The sequence below is a fragment of the Drosophila elegans genome, unplaced genomic scaffold, assembly GCF_018152505.1.
Source record: "Drosophila elegans isolate 14027-0461.03 unplaced genomic scaffold, ASM1815250v1 contig_476, whole genome shotgun sequence".
Taxonomy (NCBI): Eukaryota; Metazoa; Arthropoda; class Insecta; order Diptera; family Drosophilidae; genus Drosophila; species Drosophila elegans.
In genome coordinates, this window is record NW_024545863.1 from 8,241,162 (window position 1) to 8,259,770 (window position 18,609).

Genomic DNA, 18,609 nt, shown 5'->3' on the forward strand with positions numbered 1-18,609 from the left:
CCGTTTGCCGTGCCAAGGTGGTTCTGATTAGTCCAAATCCGTAGGCTTGGCACACTTAACAGGTTTTTGGTTCGTCGCAATTGGTTTTTTTAATAAGCCCGCCAAAACAAAGTGACACACTAGTCATCCCGCTCTCCCGCAGCTGTTTGGCCAGCTGATCCGCATTCGGACGTTAGCCAACACTAGATAACGATAGTTTTGCTTTCGATTTCGCCAATTCAATTTCAATCGCCAGCCAATTCGGACGTTTTTTCGCGTTATCAGCGTTTTCGTTTTGTGTTTTCGTCCGTTGTTCGCTAACCACCCTCGCCGGCGTCCCGCCCCACACCCATTTTGCGCGTGTGTTTTTATTGTTTTACTGAATGAAAAGGCCCGAATTTCCCGATTTTTGGGTGCCCACTGTGTCGATTTTTTGCTGCAGAGGCTGCGGAGTGTCCTACAGAATGCATTCGCTGCATGGACAGTTCATGAGAATTTGACATTTAAGTGCGGGTTTGTTTATGCCGCAAACTGCAGTTTTTTCGTTTTTTTTTGGCGTGGGCTGAGATTGGCGGACACACCCACCCGAACACAAAAAGTAGTCCACAATATACAAAGTGTGTTTGTATGTGCGAGTCAGTGAGTGAGAGGAAAGGGATACGAGCCGGTTTTCGCGAGTTAATTGACAAAGCAAACAGAGAAACAGCAAACATAGGCAAACAAAGAAAAGTAAACAAAGTTATGTTCCAAACAAATTGAAAGACCCGAGAGTCGTATTCGTATTCCTGTGGATGCGAGGGAGACCGCAATGATGCTCGGTTCTCTATAATTAGCTTTTGTATCCCACACACCCCTTAAAGATGGCCAAAACCCCCCTGTTCCGACCCCGCAACATGGCCAAATTCCTGGCAGCCCTTGGAATCTGCTTTTGGCTTCTCGTTTCGGCCACCGCTCACAACTGTCAGCATCAGCATCCCAAGGCCCACGAGGTGAGTCCACATCGAAGTTCAATCTGCCTGCTCCCCTTTCTGGCCCCCAAAACAAAAAGACCCCCTGTGAAAGAGCTGTTTCCAGGACCGAAGTTGGGAGGACACACCTGCAAACATGTGCGGAATACTTTGAAAGGGATTTAACAAGCGCAACAAAATCGATTTTAGCTTACTCTGTGCTATATTGTAAAGTGGATTTTAAGGATGTTTTATGTAAATACTGCTACTATATAACAAAAGCGAATTCAGCTTGTATTCATCTTATATTCTCTAAACGAAAAGCTTTCAAATAGTTTGTTAGGCATTTTCTCTATTTAGTCGGTGTTATTGAAACTGCAACTTTTTAAAAAAATGTATATAAGAGCATAGACAGTCTTGGGATTTATTCGATTATTGTGAAAAAAAAAGTTAGTGTAGTCCCAAAATGAAAATCCCCCAAAATCATTTTGGAAAAACGAAAGACGGAAAATCCCCCATAATAACAGAGTTTTGGGGTTTCGATTTTCTGGTTTCATGCTTTCTGTCCTTGTCCTTTGCGCTCATTAGAGCAAGCTCCTAATTGGTCCTGGTTACGCAGGAAGTTTATAATTGATTGATATTGCCATGGAAAGGCTTAATTAGTGCGGCACTCGGTAAAACACTGAAATTTCCGTTCCCATAATTCTACCATATAAACTAAAAGTGAGACAATGATGGCAACCACAGCTTATTGACTAATTCCACTGGCTAATAATATGCGCATATGAGATTCAGTCAATGCAATGTGGTTGCCAGGCAGCTGGTGCGGCTGCATATCAACAGGTTAGCGGTGGCAGGTAACTGGTGGTTACCAAACCGCCTCCACATGCACCACATCCAGCGGTCTAGTTAGGGTTTAATGTCAGACTCTGTCCGCCAACTTGTTGCTCTGGATGCTGCCGGGCTCTTGATTTTCTTTGGGTGCTTTTTGCTTACATTATACTGCTTTCCAATCAACGGCGTTTTAATTGGCGCGTCGCCATAAATAAAGGTCGCAGTCAATTGCGCAAAAGGGGGAAATTTACATGATTACTGGATCGAGTGCGGTACAGAGATCCCTGGGTGATTGCGATTTTTAGCAAACCGGTAATTTGCTATTTCCCAGAAAGAAAATTAGACTTCCTGGGAAAAACGCGAAGTCCTAGCTTACTTGAAAAGTTATAGTTCTGAGAATCAAATTCAATTCTGCAAATTGGAAGCAAATAATTGAATGGATTGGCATTTAGTTTCAATGCGTTTTTAAGGCTAAAGCTTCATACAAAAGTATACTCTTGAAAATACCTTTTGTCTTCGTTCAGAATTCAGAGCTTTCAATTTTGCAAATAATAATTAAATGTTAAATCTTGAGAGAAAATTTTAAAGTGATAAAATTCTTCCGAAACAAAGTTTAATAGAATATTTTTAATAGACTAGCAGCTACAATTTGTATGTTACTGTGGCACATTTTGAATACAAATTAAAGAGAACTTTTAAATTGGACAAACCAATTTCTAAATACTAAGTTTGCTATTATTATTTTAAAAAGCCAAGAAGGTGTTGAAAAACTTTTCAACCACAACGACTTAATAAGCGAGTTACCACTTTGGTTAAACAAGTAAAAGTGAACTCGAACAGCCGGGGAAAATTAATTCAGCGACTGTCTGTCGATGGCTAACGATGCTGTCGAGGTCGCCCGGCGTGTAATTAATTGAATTATCTGTAACTTAAACTGTTATAAATGCAAAGAACAGTCAGCCAGATTTTGTCTCCCTGCCAACGGAATGTTCGGGCAGACAGCCCAGTTTAAATTATCCTGTCAGAAACAGTGATTGCGAAGGAGGATTAGGACATAAATGCGGGCAGCGACCCCGAAAACGAAACCCCCATACCCATCCAATCAAATACCGGTCCAGTTGAAACCGAAGCACTCAATTGTAATTATACTTATATAAATTGAAGGAAGCAGCAACAACTGCGAGAACAAGGGCGATATTATGTAAAATCCCCAAATTGAATTGTTTGTCACGTTGCCAGTGTGCGTGCCTGACAGAAATGGCGCACACTGTACTGGCCCTGTAAGCCGATAAACGCGAACCCAGAGTGCACTTTAAAGTTTAAACTTTAACAGAATTTCATTGAAATCTGCAAACTGCTGCCAGCTTTAATTATTTTTTTTTGCTTTTGTTACACTGCTACCTTTTACTAATCAGTGTAAAAGATTTTTTTTCGCAGCTATTCGCAAATTGAAGTACTGAGCCTGCAGCTAGACTAAATTGGATAAGCTCTTTAATTAAAATGCACTTACATGCAGTAGGGTATGCATTTACATAGATCTCTTCAGCTAAAATTATTTCTTTTTGACTATAATTTACTTAGGTTCTAGGTTTTTACATATTTGATTTAAGATCATGTTGAAATCATATTTTCTATCCTGTTCAACACGAAATGCAAATGCAAATGCAATCATATCGCCGATTTGTCTTGCAAACATCTACATGTATTTCCATTTACATTTTAACTATGTAGATACCTGTCTTTCCATACTTCTCCTTTTTTGCTCCAACCATTGCTCACGATTAAATATTTATACTTGACGAAACAAACTTTAAACAAACAAGTTTCTCCGTAGATAAACGGTTAGGACAGCCAAACAAGAAGCCAGTCACAAAACTTTGAAGCATCCTTGAAATGTGGGAGTGCAGAGGCAAAGGGAAATCGAATACGGACTTTCCTGCTTTTGCCAAGAAAATAGCGATTGCAATGCTAAGTGGCCAATTACGCACCATAGTTACACAGCTTCAATAGCAGCACTTAACTTAATGTATTTTAAAAAAAAGAAATTTTTAAACTATAGAACATTATATTGCCTGTCTCAAATAATGGTTACTATGAAATTTGTGTTAGTAAGATTATACCAAAAAAGGGAATTAAAAATACGATGACCTAAGAAACGAAAAGTTAATTAAAACGACTAGGAAGAACAATGGTTTTATAGCAAAATAAGTTTAGTGTAAACTCATAAATAAAAAAACTGGAAACACATGTTGTTTTCATTTTCCCAAAAATTATTAAATTTAAGTTTATGCTTATGATTTATTTACCAGTATTTCCCTCATTTATAAAAAGCAATTAAAATTTTAAAGTTTGCAAATTAAAAAGTTTAAATTATTATTTTTCTCTTCTCTAGAATGTCGAACTCTTTCATAACGACTGCAATTCCCGTTTTTTTTATTACATTTAAAGTAGTTACCATAGTAATGGCATAAAGTGAATCAAATCTGTATTTATCTCTGGTGCGCGCAGGTTAGCGAAACGTTATTATTGAAAGGCAAATTTAGTTGGCCAAATTGACTGACGATTGTTTATAATGATGCCGCTTCAGGGCCATTAAGAGCTACTGGCTTGAAACAAAACACCGACATCTGCCAGCGGGCTAGCAAGTGCCTTTTGCAGAAACAGCTTTATTCCTAAGGTGATTGAGGTCACCGGGCAAGGTCCTTGCATTTGTCCCCTTTAAAAGCCAGCATTTCGCTTCCATCTTCGTCATCTGCATTTGCAAACAAGCATTACATTTTAGTTGTATTCATTCTGCACTTCTGTAGTACAACGTGCCATTTCAGGATTTGCAGGGGAACGTGCTCTTAATTGAATCACAAACTAATTAAGTCTTGTTTTAGTAATTTAAGCATACAAATGTGGCGCCGCGTTCACACCTTCATAATAGTATTGTTCAGTATGAATTGTTTATTTGGGCTTTGATTCGGCTACAAAAATGTTTTTATTATTATTATTAATGAATTAAAACATGTGGCCGTGATTCTAATTTCACAAAATAATTCTGTATAAATCACATATTAGGGATTACCAATAATTTAATAAAACGTTACCTAAAAACGTGTGTTTATCTCGCAGAAAGTATTGGTTTAAAATGACTGAAATAATTAATGTGAGGGTTTGAATGAATAACTGCAAAAATTGCAATTTAAATCACAATTTTAAAAATTGCGCTTTACAAGAAGATTATTTTACACGATTTTATTACATAAATATGTATTGCATCTGACAATATGTACATGACATTTTGTGCAGCTTTCGACACATTATTCGCTGGAACTTTAGACTTAATTTTATTGAAAAAGCAACCAATGATTTCATGGAACTGTTTGTGCCAGTTAATGCAATTATTCAATTGGCTAGACTATCATTCCAGGAGAACTCATTCAATTTGCTTGAGTTTGCGGCGTAAATTGTGCCACTTGAATAGCTGCTGATCCGGGCGTTCAGCTGGTGCTAAAGTGCCTCAGATTAGCTGCAGTTCATAATTTCAATTAAGTAACACACAGTTTTTTTGCGGTCAAACTGTGAGGTAACGAACGAATTGAGTAAAAATAATCAGCAGTCGGCGAACAGATGAGTCAGACAAAGAGGGACCGAAACAAGAGCAAGGCGAAAGAGCCAACCAAGTGGCACAGCATGCAAAGTGGCCATCGGCAAAACCCGGCTCAGAAACTATTATACAAAAATAAAAATTGGTAAGCTGAAAAAGAGCGAAACTGCTCGGGAGAATCCAAGAGTGAGAGTGGTAGGCAAACGAAAGTGAAAGCCCATATACAAACGCTCAGTTGAAAGCCGCGACTTCGATTGATCTGCCGCACTTGAGCGAGCGTTGAACGCAGGTGACAGCCATCGGAAAATTACACTCAGACAAATACTTACAAAGCTGTCATTCATCTGTCATGTTTCTTAAAACTTCATTAGTTTTTTTTAATTAATTTGTTAGATTTAAGTTATTTTGCAAAGTTAAAAGTGCCCAATCTGAAAATTATGTTACTAAAATCGGGATCAAGGTTGACTTTTATGGAAGCTGTATTGTTTTTCTTTTTTTATGAATAGCTTCATGAATATTGATAAACGTGGGTATCTTTGTTCGCCAAAATACGCAGTCCTAAAATTAGGTTATTGAAAAGGGGAACAAAAATTGAATATGTTATTTGATATCATAACAACATGATATTTATGGAAATTTCATTGTGGTTTCGATTCAATTACAGCATTAATATTTATTACCATTGAATAATTTAACATATCCGTATCCGATTTTACAAACTTGGCTAATGATGTTTCTAATTTTCCTAGCCGTAAAATATTTTTTTCCCTGCAATACTGTTGTTCGGAAGAGAGTGTAAACGGATGAAGACGCATAAATGTTGTCAGTTACGGATTGGTTAGCGATTGGCAGACAGAGTGACTGCCTCCGAGCCAGAGACAGACGTAAATAATTACTCAACCACCATCGATGATCGATTCCCGCGCCCAAATTAGCATGCGCAACTGGACAAACCGCGTTGGCGCTTCGTAATCCCGATCTCCAGCCAAATCTCCCCTCTATTCGCCTCAAGCAAACGTGCGTGGCTTGCAGTTGGCCATTTATGACAGCTTTTTCAGCCGTCTCTTATTTGTTTGGCTCTAAAAGTAAATACGGGAGGTAATCAGGCAGGAGCAGGCGCAGCCGACTGTATCCAAAACGAACATTTCTCTTTGCTTTTCTTGGCCGTGCTTCGCTTTTTTTTTTTTTTTTTTTGAATTGCTACCATTTCTGCCTTAAACGTGAGTCGCATGGCCAAAGCTGGACACGCTCGAATGTGGCCCACAAACCGAAAAAATTTGTTTGCCACTCGCGAATATCTGTGTTAGTATGCAAGCCGGTTGAGCATTACGTCTTATCACCGATTGAATAAGCCCATGTGCATACCGGCGGTGCTTAGAAAGTGTGGCCAAAAAATATGGAAAAATTGGATCTTATCAAAGCAACGATTATACCATCATTTGGTAGAATTTCCTATCAAAAATATATTACTGAGTTAATTTTCAAAAGATAGTAAGGCAATGCACTTCATATGTGTAGGGAAATGTTACCACGTCTTTAAAAAAATTAAAAAAAATATATTATCGATAGTTTTTATTTACACTATTATCATTCCCAATATCGCTTTATTACAACAGATTTATAATTTTGTTTACAACACTGATAATATTATTTGAAAAATAAAACAGACCCATTTATTTTCAATGTGGTGACTTTGTTGATGTACCATGTTGTTTGTAGCCCGTACTGACCATGGTCTACTGGAAATTTGGCTATTACTCCATCTTCGTCCGGACTCCAATGCCAAAGACGCATCTCTGTCCCAACCTTTAAAGGAATGGAATTAATTTATTTAACAATGATAGATGTTTTTATTGCCACGCTTACCAAGTATGGACAGGTGTGATTCACATTTGTAAATGGCTTTATAAATGAGTATATAAAATTTGGAATAAAAAACTTCCTTTGGTTTTTAAAGAATTGGCAAATATCAATTCTCATATCGTACAAAAATGGATGCCAACCGCCGATTTCGCGTTTAACCATCTTAAAATGGATCTCAAACTAGGGCAGAAATTACTTTTAGTTGTTTCTGGTTAACAGGTATTTTGGTTTCATTACCTCTGTTATGGTCTTATTCAGAATCGCTTCAATGTTGATCATATTGTGCTTCCGATCGATTGCCTTGATCAGGCACTGCTTTACATAACCCATCTCTGGAGCAAGAACGTCGCACTTTAGTGAATTAAACTTGTAGGAACCCTTGACATGCGCAAAACTTAGTTTTACTAAACAGTTTCTTAGAAATTGAAAAAAACTCACATGAATATTACTCAAGTTGTAAAGTATCCAAGATAAGCAAAAATAAAAACCTTGTGCTCTGATCATTATATGGCTTAACTCTGAAATTTTGTTGGTCCGTTCGCAGTAATAGTATATTGATTTCATTTTAATTATTAGTAATTGTTGATGGTATTGGCCTGATTTTACATTATCGTCCAAAAAAAAAGAACATTTTTCACAACTTGTAATTATTTTTATTGCAAAGCTTTCACGATATGGACATTTGTGATTGACAATTGAAAACGTTTTAAAAACGATCATATAAAGACTGGAAATAAGGAACTTTCTTCTATGCTTAACTTAAATCATATATAATATGTAAAAATTAGCTTTTAAATATTGAGACTGGTAAACCTTACTCAGTTGGCTTAAAAAATCAAAAATAAACACAAATAAACAGCTGGTGCTCAGAACTTGTAATGGCTCAGTACTTAACGCTTTTTTTTGGTTTTGAAATGAATATTAGGTCAGCTATTTGTTTTTCTTTTAATAATCGTTAATTGTTAATTGCATTTTGTCTGATTTTATATTGTTAGTGTTGTGAAGAAAAAAAGTTACATTGAGCAATACAAAGCCTAGGACAGAAGCTAACTTCGCCAAGCCGAAGTTTTAATACCTTTGCAGACTTTGCCGAAATTGCTAAAACTGCATAAGTAGCGAGAAGAATAACAAAAGTGTAACAGTAATTCCAATGGAAGCTATAAGATATAGACGTCCGATCGTTACTATCCAGGTTCTTAGACGTTGAAAACAATCTCACTTGAATATAACTGTTTGAGTAAGTTAGTAACTCTTACTTATTACTTAAATCAATTAAACACTTATTTATAAATAGCAAATAGACAAATGAATTATGTAATAAATAGTTCGTCTATAAATATATAATATATTTTTAAATATGAATAAAGTTCTTAATTATTAAAACATCGTGTTTATTAATGAAAGCTGTCCATTCAACTGTTAACGGTTCACATAACAATGCATCTGGGTTGCATTAATGCCCCACAGATATAGACACCGCCATAACTCGAATTCCCCCTCCTTTCGAATCCACTCTCCTCCAAAAAGACAGTAAAACCATCGAGCTGCCCGTCTAAATGCTTTTGTGCGTCATCGTCTTTCACCTGCCAAAGCCAAACGTTTCGCAGATGATTTGTAATTTGTGCGGTTTTTCAAATGCTTTTTCAATGCACTCAACCGCAACACCTTATGGGGTTTTGGGGGGATAATGCTCCCAGCCGGGCACGATCAATGTGAAGATCGTACATTATGTTGCTTATTTTTTCGAGGGTCTTTGTCACGATTATAGTCGGCTTTAAAGATGTATATCTTTAATGGTTTATGTATACTTTACTTACCTTAATAGCACATGACTAGCAGGGCGTTGTCTATGAGGGGAATTTCGGTGATGATATAGCAAATCCTCCATGATAGTGACATAAAATATAATAACAGATGGCTGATCTTTACACTTTACACTTACAGAAAGCCATAGAATAACATTGTACTTACGTAAAAGTTTACCAAACTCTATTAATGAAAATGTGTCCTAATTAGTATAATAATGCTTAAAGAAATCTTTTTTTCTTAGCTCTTAAATTTGTATATATTTTTATTTTTTTTAATCTCTTAAAATTAGAAAATGCAGCTTGAAATTTAGCTTGTAAGTTAGCACTGTGTAAGATACTCGTTGATTATTATTGCTTTGGTTAAATTCATAAAACTTTTAGCTCAATTTATATGTTTAATTAATAAACAATGATTTTAAGAAAAAAATTATCGACACAATGACAAACAGATATTGCCACGTTGCCGGTTGATCCCTAGTCATTAGAGCATCGATGGCTTTGATGGGTGCGAGATAAATCTCGAGATCGAGTCGAAGCCGTGGCACTTCAGCGGAACCCCACCACTGTTTGCTTAGCTCATTTCAATGCCAAACTCTTTTGTCAGATGGCGATTGCCATAACTATTGTTGTTCTTGGATAAATAGGAATGTGTTTTCTACGGGTTCGTGCAGGTGTCTAACTTTGCCATTTACCGGCGGTTACAGCCCATACTTGGGCACTGAGAACACCTAGCGAATCACTTCCCACGATGGGGGACATTTGCTGCTCCATTAATTAAGGCAGCTAAGCTGTCTGCCAATTCATTTCTTGAGTGCAAATTAGCTTTATTATAATTTCCATTGCCATCGTCGTCGTTTGCCACTGCCTTTCACTCCGTCTGGCTGGCTTTTCTTTCATATATGATGGCAGCAAAGACACTTTCGTTTTCATGCCCTACTCCCCGGAGACTTGTCGAGCAGCAAGAACCTTTTAAGACCGCTTTCCGGACAGACTGCTTTCAATGTACACATATTTGATGAGCATATATTTAGCCGCACCCGCACTCAAGCGCATCGCCGAGATGGCGGCGACAATTTATGCTGATGAGTGTCAAGTGCTTAGTCTGTGTGTCAGCGGATTATCTGCGGATAAAGGCCGCTGGGCCATACACATGCAAGTAAGACATCTAATTTATTCCTAATAATTGGCACAGATTGCACAATGCGACCGCAGAGCACAATAATAACGAAACAATGGCAGCGCCGAAACAACGGGCTAAATAAAACCCAAAACAAAATAACCAGCCCCACAAATCATTGACATTTCGATGTGCCAATCGTTCGACATTTTGGCGGGCAATTTAAAATTAATTTCCCTGCAATTTGCGCAGACCAATTACCGGCGTGGAACTGCCTTTTTGTGTGGCCTTTGTCTGACTACATGTCGTCATTAAATAGTTAACAACGAAATTTCGCTTTCGTTTAAGCTCCGCTGAGTGATTTCTTGATTTCTTCGTCTTCGCCTTCGCCTTCGTCTCCGTTTACTCTCCCTTTCCTTAACTTTCCGGCTCTATCGCGATCTACTATCCATCGGCCTCATCATCCATCCATCTTTCGTTTTATAGGTCGTCCATGGCGTGCGCATCCAACTGGCTGATAGCGAAGATGACTCCGCCGGAGAGGCAGCCAGGCATAGCGTGCGCCGGCGCAGCGTTGCCGCCGACCAGCCGCTGCGGATTCTGCTCGTCTACGACGACTCCGTCTACAGGTGAGTGCCGGATACACTCTGGAAAATTATAAGCCAAAATCAACACATTTAAAATTAGTTGATAAGAAACATTTAAGTTTGTTTAGTATAGTATAGTATCATGTAAATCATATTCTCGGAAATTCTAATACCTTAAACTTTACTGAGAACAAATAGTTGTTATTTTAATCCTCACATGCAAAATTTTATTAGAAAACACAACAATAACAAAAATAAGTTTTAATAAATTGTATTAATGATTTCGTTTTTAACTTATACCTAGACACTTCATATATTTAAATTGGTTTACTCCTTTCATTCGCAGTGTTGCCTTTTTTATACCAGAGACTTAGATTAGAAAACATAATGAAGCTATATACACAAGCCAACAGTATTAGGAAAGAAATTTAAAATGTCCATGCACAAACTTTAAAACATAAATTTGTACCAATAAAATCTTATAATTCATAAAATTCTCAAAAAAAGGAAAAAAAAATCAACTTTTTGCCAGTGTAAATCTGTGCTCCAGCTCTGAAAATTGGCTTTAATTGCACTTTAATGGCAGCCAGCCAAGCAGACAGAAAAACAGTTTACAATTTGACTTGGCCGAATGTCAAGTTAACACAGAGCCGCGCAAAAGCGAGTAAACAACTCACTCTTCCGACCGTTTTGCTTTGGCCATGCACCGTTACGGCCGCTTCGGGTTGGGTAACAATATATGTACCTCAGGCCCGAATCGGTTGGCCATGTGTGCGCAATTTGTCCAAATCAACGCAGTGGGCCGAGGTGTCTCCTAAGGTTGGCCATCGATTGCTCCATCCACATGGTCAAATGACCGAATGGTCACTGGAACTGGCCAGATCGCCCCACAGACAGTTAGTTCGGGTCGATCCGCCCGATCGATTGGCGAGCAATGGCTGCGGACAAGGTCAACAGGAAAGCGGAGAGTTGACTTCACTTGGCTTTAATTTTGGGTCTCGGCTTCGGTTTCAGTTTCGATTCGATGAATTATTTAGTCGTGAATAAGTGACTCAAACAGGTGCTAACAGGTACACAATTACCTGGTCTGAGTGTCAGGCAGTTGACCTTCGCGTAAAAGTGCTTTCGTTTGGGAATTCACAATTTGTAATCGATTACAAGCCGTTAACAATTTAAAGTGTTTGTTTATTGCAAGCCCCATAAATAGGATTATATTTATCTACAATTTGTAATCTGATTTGCTGCTTATTTTCACATTAGGTCTAAGCCCAATTTGGATTTATAACTTCTTAATTTGAGATCTTCATTTAAGGGAATTTAAATCGAATCTTGCAACTACAAATCTGTTTGGTATTAAAAGATAATTACATTTTATAAAATTTGTGCGATCAAAATATAATTCATTTTCAGCCATTGAATACGTGTTTCCTATAGGAAACCAATAACTCTTGAAAAACAAGCTTCAAAAGCAACACCAAATACATGCCTTAACCTTTTTTATTACGGCTTTTCTGGCTTATCAAAAACACGAAATTAACTTCTCAAATTTCCCAGAAATCCATCCCCACATCTTTACAATAACGGCAACCACAGCTTTGGAAGTGGCACCGCCCTTATCCTTAGAGATGCTAATAAACAAAACACTGCCTTCTCCTTCTTCTTTTCCCTAAAGTTCTAATATACAAAACTATTTTCTTGTTGTTTCACGCTCGCCACCTGCCAGGTTGGAAGAGGAGAAATTTAATTTGATAAATGTGAGTTGACATCTCTGGTTTTCATGGCTACTGAGCTGAAGACTTTGCTTTAAACCCATTTCAGGACACCGTACTCCCGGAAGCCGTGCAGTTCTGGGAACAGGCCCTGATGGTGCGAGAGACCAAGGGTGTTATTCGCCTCAATAGGTAAGCTCGCCCTCAAAGAAAACCTTCAACTTTCAATTATTAATAACTGAATTTCAGGAAATGCGACAGCACCCAGGTGTACGTGAAGAATGGCCACACCCACTGCATCGACCACTGCAAGGCGACGACCATGTGCGGCGAGGTGCAGGTGCCCAACGAGCACTTGGATGTAAGTATCCTTACCAAAACTTTTCTCGAGCTCCATTCAAGTTCAGCCATAGAAAATTCTTGTGGCAACCGCACCCTACTCGGCTCGAAACGCTTTGTTTTAAAGAAAGGCCTTGAGTGAAATAAATGCAGCTACACAAAATTTGTACATACTGGTAAATTTAAAAACTGGTTTAGGCAAACCATAAGCAAGTGCAGGTTTGATCACTGGTCTTTTAAATAACTGATTGCTTTCAAAACACCTTTAAGCCAAATTGCATTGTTTTAAAATAAAAGAAAATTAAAAATATAAATATAAATTAAACGCCATACATTAATTTAAAATAGATCAAATTACGTTTTTCATTTATTTTCGTTTTAAACAAACTAGTTTTAAGTTAAGTATTAGTTATTTATTGATTTTTATTGACAGGTCTGCCGCGTCTGCAATGCCACTGGCCAGAACTGTCGCATCGATAGCAATACTCAGCCGGGAGATGGAATTGAGAACGCCGACTTTGTATTTTACGTGTCGGCTAGACAAACCCAACGATGCTTCAAGGGTCTGACGGTGGCCTATGCGGCCCATTGTCAGCAAGAGGCGGCTCTGGACCGTCCGATCGCCGGACATGCCAATCTCTGTCCGGAGAGCATAAGCACCAAGCCGCAGGAGCTGCAGACGCTGATCTCCACCGTTAAGCACGAGATCCTGCATGCACTGGGCTTCTCCGTCAGCCTGTACGCTTTCTTCAGGGACGACGAAGGAAAACCCCGGACGCCGCGAAAGTCGGATACTGGCAAGCCGTACCTAAATGAAAAGTAAGCAATCGAATAACGCATACTCAGTATGTTTGTGATTAATCCACAAATCCCCGCGCAGATTGCAGATCCATCAGTGGAGCAACGAGACCATCCGCAAGGTGGTGCGAGAGAACTGGTCTGTGCGTGGTGGCCATGTCAACAAGGTCTTGGACATGATGGTCACTCCGCGCGTAACTGCGGAGGTCCGGGCCCACTTCAACTGCAATAAGCTGGAGGGCGCCGAGCTGGAGGATCAGGGCGGCGAGGGCACCGCCCTGACCCACTGGGAAAAACGTATCCTCGAAAACGAGGCCATGACTGGCACGCACACACAGTCGCCGGTCTTCTCGCGCATCACCCTTGCCCTGATGGAGGACTCCGGCTGGTATCGGGCCAACTACTCCATGGCCACGCCTCTCACCTGGGGAAAGGGGCTGGGATGTGCGTTCGCCATGCGCAGCTGCAAGGATTGGATTCAGTTAAACCATGCCAGGTATATTCAGCAATCTCTTATATTAGTTGCAAAAAATATCATCATTAGGGTGTTAATTGTAAGCACACATAATAATGCTTAAGAATTTGCGTATAGAATTGTTTTTTTTTTATAATTTTGTGCAAATAAACATGCTTATCTTGTGGTCATTGGCTTCCCTGTTACTTATAAATGATGATCATAATTCTTTTGTTCATCTTTTAAAGGGGTCGCTCCATACATCCATTCTGCTCGAAAGTCAAGCAGGATCCACTCCAAACCGAGTGCACGGACGATCGCAACTCGGTGGCGCTGTGCAATCTCATCCGCCATGATTTCGAGCTGCCCAAGAGTTACCAGAACTTCGACAGCCTGAATCATGTGAAGGATGGTGAAGAGGGATTCTACGGCGGATCCGTTTCGCTGGCCGACCACTGTCCCTACATCCAGGAGTTTACTTGGCGCAGCAAGAATGTGATCGTGCGGGGATCGCACTGTCGCTTCACGGAGAATAATCCAAGTAAACTTAACTGCCTTACCCTGATTTAGGTGTTTACTAACCCACTATCTTTAATCTCCCCTTCCAGAGCCTGAGAAGAACTTTGCTTTGGAGAGCTATGGCGAGGGAGCCAAGTGCTTCGACCACAGCGAGTCCATGTGGGAGGAGCGATCCTGCCATCAGACGCGCGAGTGGCAGCACTGGGGCAGTGGCTGCTACAAGTACGACTGCTTCGATGGGCGGCTGCACATCCTGGTGGGCAACTACAGCTACAAGTGCTCCTTTCCCGGACAGAAGCTCTCCATCCGGATTGCGGCCAACGGATGGCTGCACAAGGGGGCGATCATGTGTCCGCCGTGTCACGAACTGTGCGGATCCCAGTTCGCTGCCCAGGGAAAGCAATGTCGACCGGGCGAGGAGGCGGACCCGCTCAACAAGTACCCGCGCGACGTCCTCGCCTGTGGAGCGGCCAGCGAGGTCTCATGTTCCGTGGCCATAATCGCCGCTGCTCTCCTGCTCTTCGGCCTGCGGTGGGGATTAAGTTAGGCTGGCCAAGATGCAGGGTGCGGTTTTACTTGCGCTTTATATGTATTTAGTGAAATTTGTAAATTTTAGCTCTACGAAATAAGCTCAACTTGTCTAAATGTAGGTCGATTGTAAGTGTAATACTCCGAAAAGTTGAGTGGGTCGATTTTTGAAATGAAATTTAGCTGCAAACGTAATCTTTGGACAATTTTGTAGTATTTGAAACCATAAAATGTTTTGCATTATTCAAAATATTTAAACATTTCCCCCTTTTCCTCTAAATGTTTCAAAATATGCTCAAATGTTAGCTAGTTAAAGCTATAAATACTGTCCTAAGATTACTATTTGTAGCCTGAGATTTTCTAATTTTGCGTATATTCGTACAAATTGACCCCTCCTACCAAACATATAGGTATATAAGCGTAAATCTATTTTGTCCATCTCAAAATGTGATCTTTTTTAAGTGTGTCCCCGGATTTTACCTCCAATTTGAAATGTCGGCTTCATATAACCAATCACTTCAACGTGGAGTATCCAAAGACAGTTCTATGTTTCTTAAATACTGATCTGTACATTCCAAAGCCTATTGCGAACAATATTTAATATTCGGGACGGTGGCGTTTGGCAGTTCCACTTGCGTGTTGTTAAATTCTTTGTTATTTATTATGAATATGGTTTTCGAAATTCGTTGATTGCCTTGTGATTTATATTCGATTAGTTTCGCCTAAGTTCAATATGTTTTTCCATTTCAGCTGCCTATCAAGCATTTAAGATTTGAAAACTCAACCCTCGGTTTGTAATCTAGATTTTAAGAAGCTAAACTTGAATTGTGAATAAACCAAGAGATCCTTGAAATCGCAAGTTTTAATGTAGTTATTAAATAAAAGTTTATTGCAATACTTAGGAGTAGTCAAGTTCCTCGACGAATTCGTAGAGGATGGCACCATCGGTGTCCTTTGCGGAAGGTTCAGTGGCATTTTCTGGCTTTTTAGGTGCAACTTTTAGCCTACTTCCCCTCGTTTTGCTGGGCTTTGCGGGTGTTTTTATGAGCTTGGACCTGGAAAGTAGGTCAATGATTGATAACTTTTTGAAATATGATCTGAAGCTTTTACTCACGCCTTGGTCAGTTCCGCCAGCATAGGAAGTAGGGTAGATCGGGACACCCCGCGAGCTTCCTCCTCGGCCAGTTCCTTGGGATGCGACTGGCGCTTGTGCGACCGACAGTTGGAGCCATTGGTGAAGTCCCTACCGCAAAAGTTGCACTTATACGGCCGGATGCCGGTGTGCAGGATGAGATGCGCCTTCAGTGTCTTGCTGCGCTTAAACGACGATCCGCAGACGTCACACTTGTACTGCCGTTCATCCGAGTGGACCAACTTGTGCTTGTTAAAGGTGCGACGGGTCTTAAGTTTTACACCGCATATGGAACACTCGTAGATTCTGTCACTGTGGGTATCGGAATGGATCTAAAATGGATAGGGTAATCAGCGAATAAGGAATAATCAATTAAATATTGGGTTACCTTTAACCTGGCCTTGTTTTTAAAGCGTCGCTGGCACACTGGACACTCAAAGGGACACTCTTCGGTGTGGACAAGTTTGTGATCCTTGAGCCCGGTGATGTAGTTGAAGCTCTTGCCGCAGAGATCGCAGACATAGGGCTTGATCTGCTTGTGGACCCCATCTATGTGTCGCTTGAGTGTTCCCGGGGTGGTGAATATCTTCTCGCAGTGCGGGCAGGAATTGTCCGGCTTCAATTTGGCGGGTAAATGGGAGCGATAGTGAGCGTGCAGTTGGGTAACCGTGGAGAAGGAGACTCCACACTGGTTGCATTCCAACTGTGGCAGATCCTGGGGCGCAGTGTTGTGAACCTCTTCCATGTGCCGCTTGTAGGCCTTGGGTTTCTTGTACGGTTTACTGCAAATGCTGCATTTGTAGATGGCCGGTTCCTCGGGGATTTCCACCTCGTCCTCTTCAAGATGTTCCGGAGAGTGATCATCCTGCGGATCGTCCTCGGACTCCAAGGATTCCACGACGTCTTTTGATTTTACAGGTTCCGCTTGGGGATTGTGAGAGATAACTTCGTAGGTTTCGATGTGGAAGTCTTCAACTTGGGTTTCTTCTATTATCTGCGACTCCTGGGGATCGTGCTCGGACTCAAGCGACTGCTCGATGAGTTTGGTTTGAACAGGTTCTGATAGGGCTTTGTGGGAGATGACTTCGTAGGTTTCGATGTGAAAGTCCTCAACATTGCTCTCTTCTATTATTTGCGACTCCTCGATGAAATCTTCCTCCGGAACGAGTTCTTCTTCCACCAAGCAATCAGAAGTGTCGTGGTGTTCCACTTCCTCCTCCACAGTTTCAACCTCTTCCTCAGCCAGGTGCTCACCCTCTTCCAAAATTTCCTCTTCCTCATCGATAAAATCCGGTTTCTGCTCAGGACTTTGTTCCACCCCTAAACTGGGTATCAACAACATTTCATCAGTTTTTAGTTCTTCACCAGCAAGTGCTTTATCCCCGTCAATGAATTTTTCCTGCTTTTGCACAGGATGAAGTTCAACTGCCCTGGACATCATATGTTTCCATTCATGGGTCACCAAACCGCAATCCTCTCGTATTTTGTCAAAATTCACCAAAACATCCGGCTTTGTGGCCTGCAATCTGTTGAAAAGGGTTTGAACTTTGCGAACTCTTTCCGAGAATTCGATTAGGCAATCCATTAAATTGAAACATTCGACGCATAGACAATTACTGAGCTCATCCTCCCTTTTGATCTGAAAGGCATAACTTACTTAAGTGCTCTGCACAGGATAAATAAATAAATAATAATTACATCCACCCAGAAGTATTTGCCTACGGTCATTGCCAGCATGCTCGTCCAGGAGTATTGTTTGACCTCCACGGCGAAGATGTTCCGGTTCGTCGGATGATCCTTGGCGCACAGACGACACCATCGATGCCATGTTGTTAAATCTTCATTGCCGGCTTCTGATACTGCTAGAAGATCCGACATATTTTAATTTGAAATCACTTTTGTTTTGTTATGATAGTCAACCCTGTCTTTGCCCAATCAACAGGGCTGGAAAATAAAGAACCGACCAGGGCTGCGGACGGTGTTTGGTTCCGGTTCACGGCACGGTGGCTCCATAACGGAATTTTTATTTAAAAGTACTAAAATCATAGCTTTAAAAGTTTTTAGTACTCAAGTTAACTATTTATATGCGAGGCAACACTTATGTAGCTCAATAAAATATCTTAATTCAAAAACTTTAATAAACATTTTTTGTGTTATTAGGTTTATTTGGTTTGAAATCATTTATCAATTAATTTTAACAATCTAATTCTTAAAGGGAAACACTGCAAGAAACTAAAAAATTGAATTAAAATCAATAATCTTATTAAACAAAAACAATTAATTTATTTTGATTTATTTAAGTTTTTTATTCGGTTTAAGTACCCATTTAAATATACAAAATATAAAATTTAAAATTTTATAGATTTTTCTTTAAAAATAGTAGTATTTTTTTGCTAGTTAAAT

The 18,609-nt window shown here is 39.9% G+C and overlaps 3 protein-coding genes across 3 annotated transcripts; 1 reads left to right on the forward strand and 2 right to left on the reverse strand.

Annotated features, from left to right (window-relative positions):
* Nucleotides 1-217: 217 nt before the first annotated feature.
* LOC108140673 (leishmanolysin-like peptidase) lies at nt 218-15,933 on the forward strand. Its single transcript, XM_017263618.2, has 9 exons — nt 218-968; nt 10,627-10,769; nt 12,451-12,481; nt 12,546-12,628; nt 12,686-12,797; nt 13,209-13,594; nt 13,656-14,069; nt 14,276-14,568; nt 14,636-15,933. Exons 1-9 carry the CDS (start codon nt 840-842, stop codon nt 15,091-15,093), a joined length of 2,049 nt encoding a protein of 682 aa, XP_017119107.1. The 5' UTR covers nt 218-839; the 3' UTR covers nt 15,094-15,933.
* On the reverse strand, nt 6,996-7,753 carry LOC108140675. Its single transcript, XM_017263621.2, has 3 exons — nt 7,453-7,753; nt 7,219-7,395; nt 6,996-7,158 (listed from the first exon to the last, which is right to left on the reverse strand). Exons 1-3 carry the CDS (start codon nt 7,717-7,719, stop codon nt 7,000-7,002), a joined length of 603 nt encoding a protein of 200 aa, XP_017119110.1. The 5' UTR covers nt 7,720-7,753; the 3' UTR covers nt 6,996-6,999.
* On the reverse strand, nt 15,887-18,123 carry LOC108140674 (zinc finger protein 766). Its single transcript, XM_017263619.2, has 4 exons — nt 17,905-18,123; nt 16,595-17,845; nt 16,189-16,538; nt 15,887-16,129 (listed from the first exon to the last, which is right to left on the reverse strand). The coding sequence occupies exons 1-4, from the start codon at nt 18,082-18,084 to the stop codon at nt 15,973-15,975; spliced, it is 1,938 nt and encodes a 645-aa protein (XP_017119108.1). The 5' UTR covers nt 18,085-18,123; the 3' UTR covers nt 15,887-15,972.
* Nucleotides 18,124-18,609: the final 486 nt, after the last annotated feature.

Coding starts and splice junctions, on each gene's coding strand:
- LOC108140674 (XM_017263619.2), bottom strand. CDS start 18,084: ATGTCGGATCTTCTAGCAGTATCAGAAGCCGGCAATGAAGATTTAACA. Junction 17,846..17,904: donor GCAAATACTTCTGGGTGGAT/GTAATTATTATT, acceptor TATGCCTTTCAG/ATCAAAAGGGAGGATGAGCT. Junction 16,130..16,188: donor CTGGCGGAACTGACCAAGGC/GTGAGTAAAAGC, acceptor CCTACTTTCCAG/GTCCAAGCTCATAAAAACAC.
- LOC108140675 (XM_017263621.2), bottom strand. CDS start 7,719: ATGATCAGAGCACAAGGTTTTTATTTTTGCTTATCTTGGATACTTTAC. Junction 7,396..7,452: donor TGAATAAGACCATAACAGAG/GTAATGAAACCA, acceptor TTTCTGCCCTAG/TTTGAGATCCATTTTAAGAT. Junction 7,159..7,218: donor ATCACACCTGTCCATACTTG/GTAAGCGTGGCA, acceptor ATTCCTTTAAAG/GTTGGGACAGAGATGCGTCT.
- LOC108140673 (XM_017263618.2), top strand. CDS start 840: ATGGCCAAAACCCCCCTGTTCCGACCCCGCAACATGGCCAAATTCCTG. Junction 10,770..12,450: donor TACGACGACTCCGTCTACAG/GTGAGTGCCGGA, acceptor GCCACCTGCCAG/GTTGGAAGAGGAGAAATTTA. Junction 12,482..12,545: donor AGAAATTTAATTTGATAAAT/GTGAGTTGACAT, acceptor AACCCATTTCAG/GACACCGTACTCCCGGAAGC.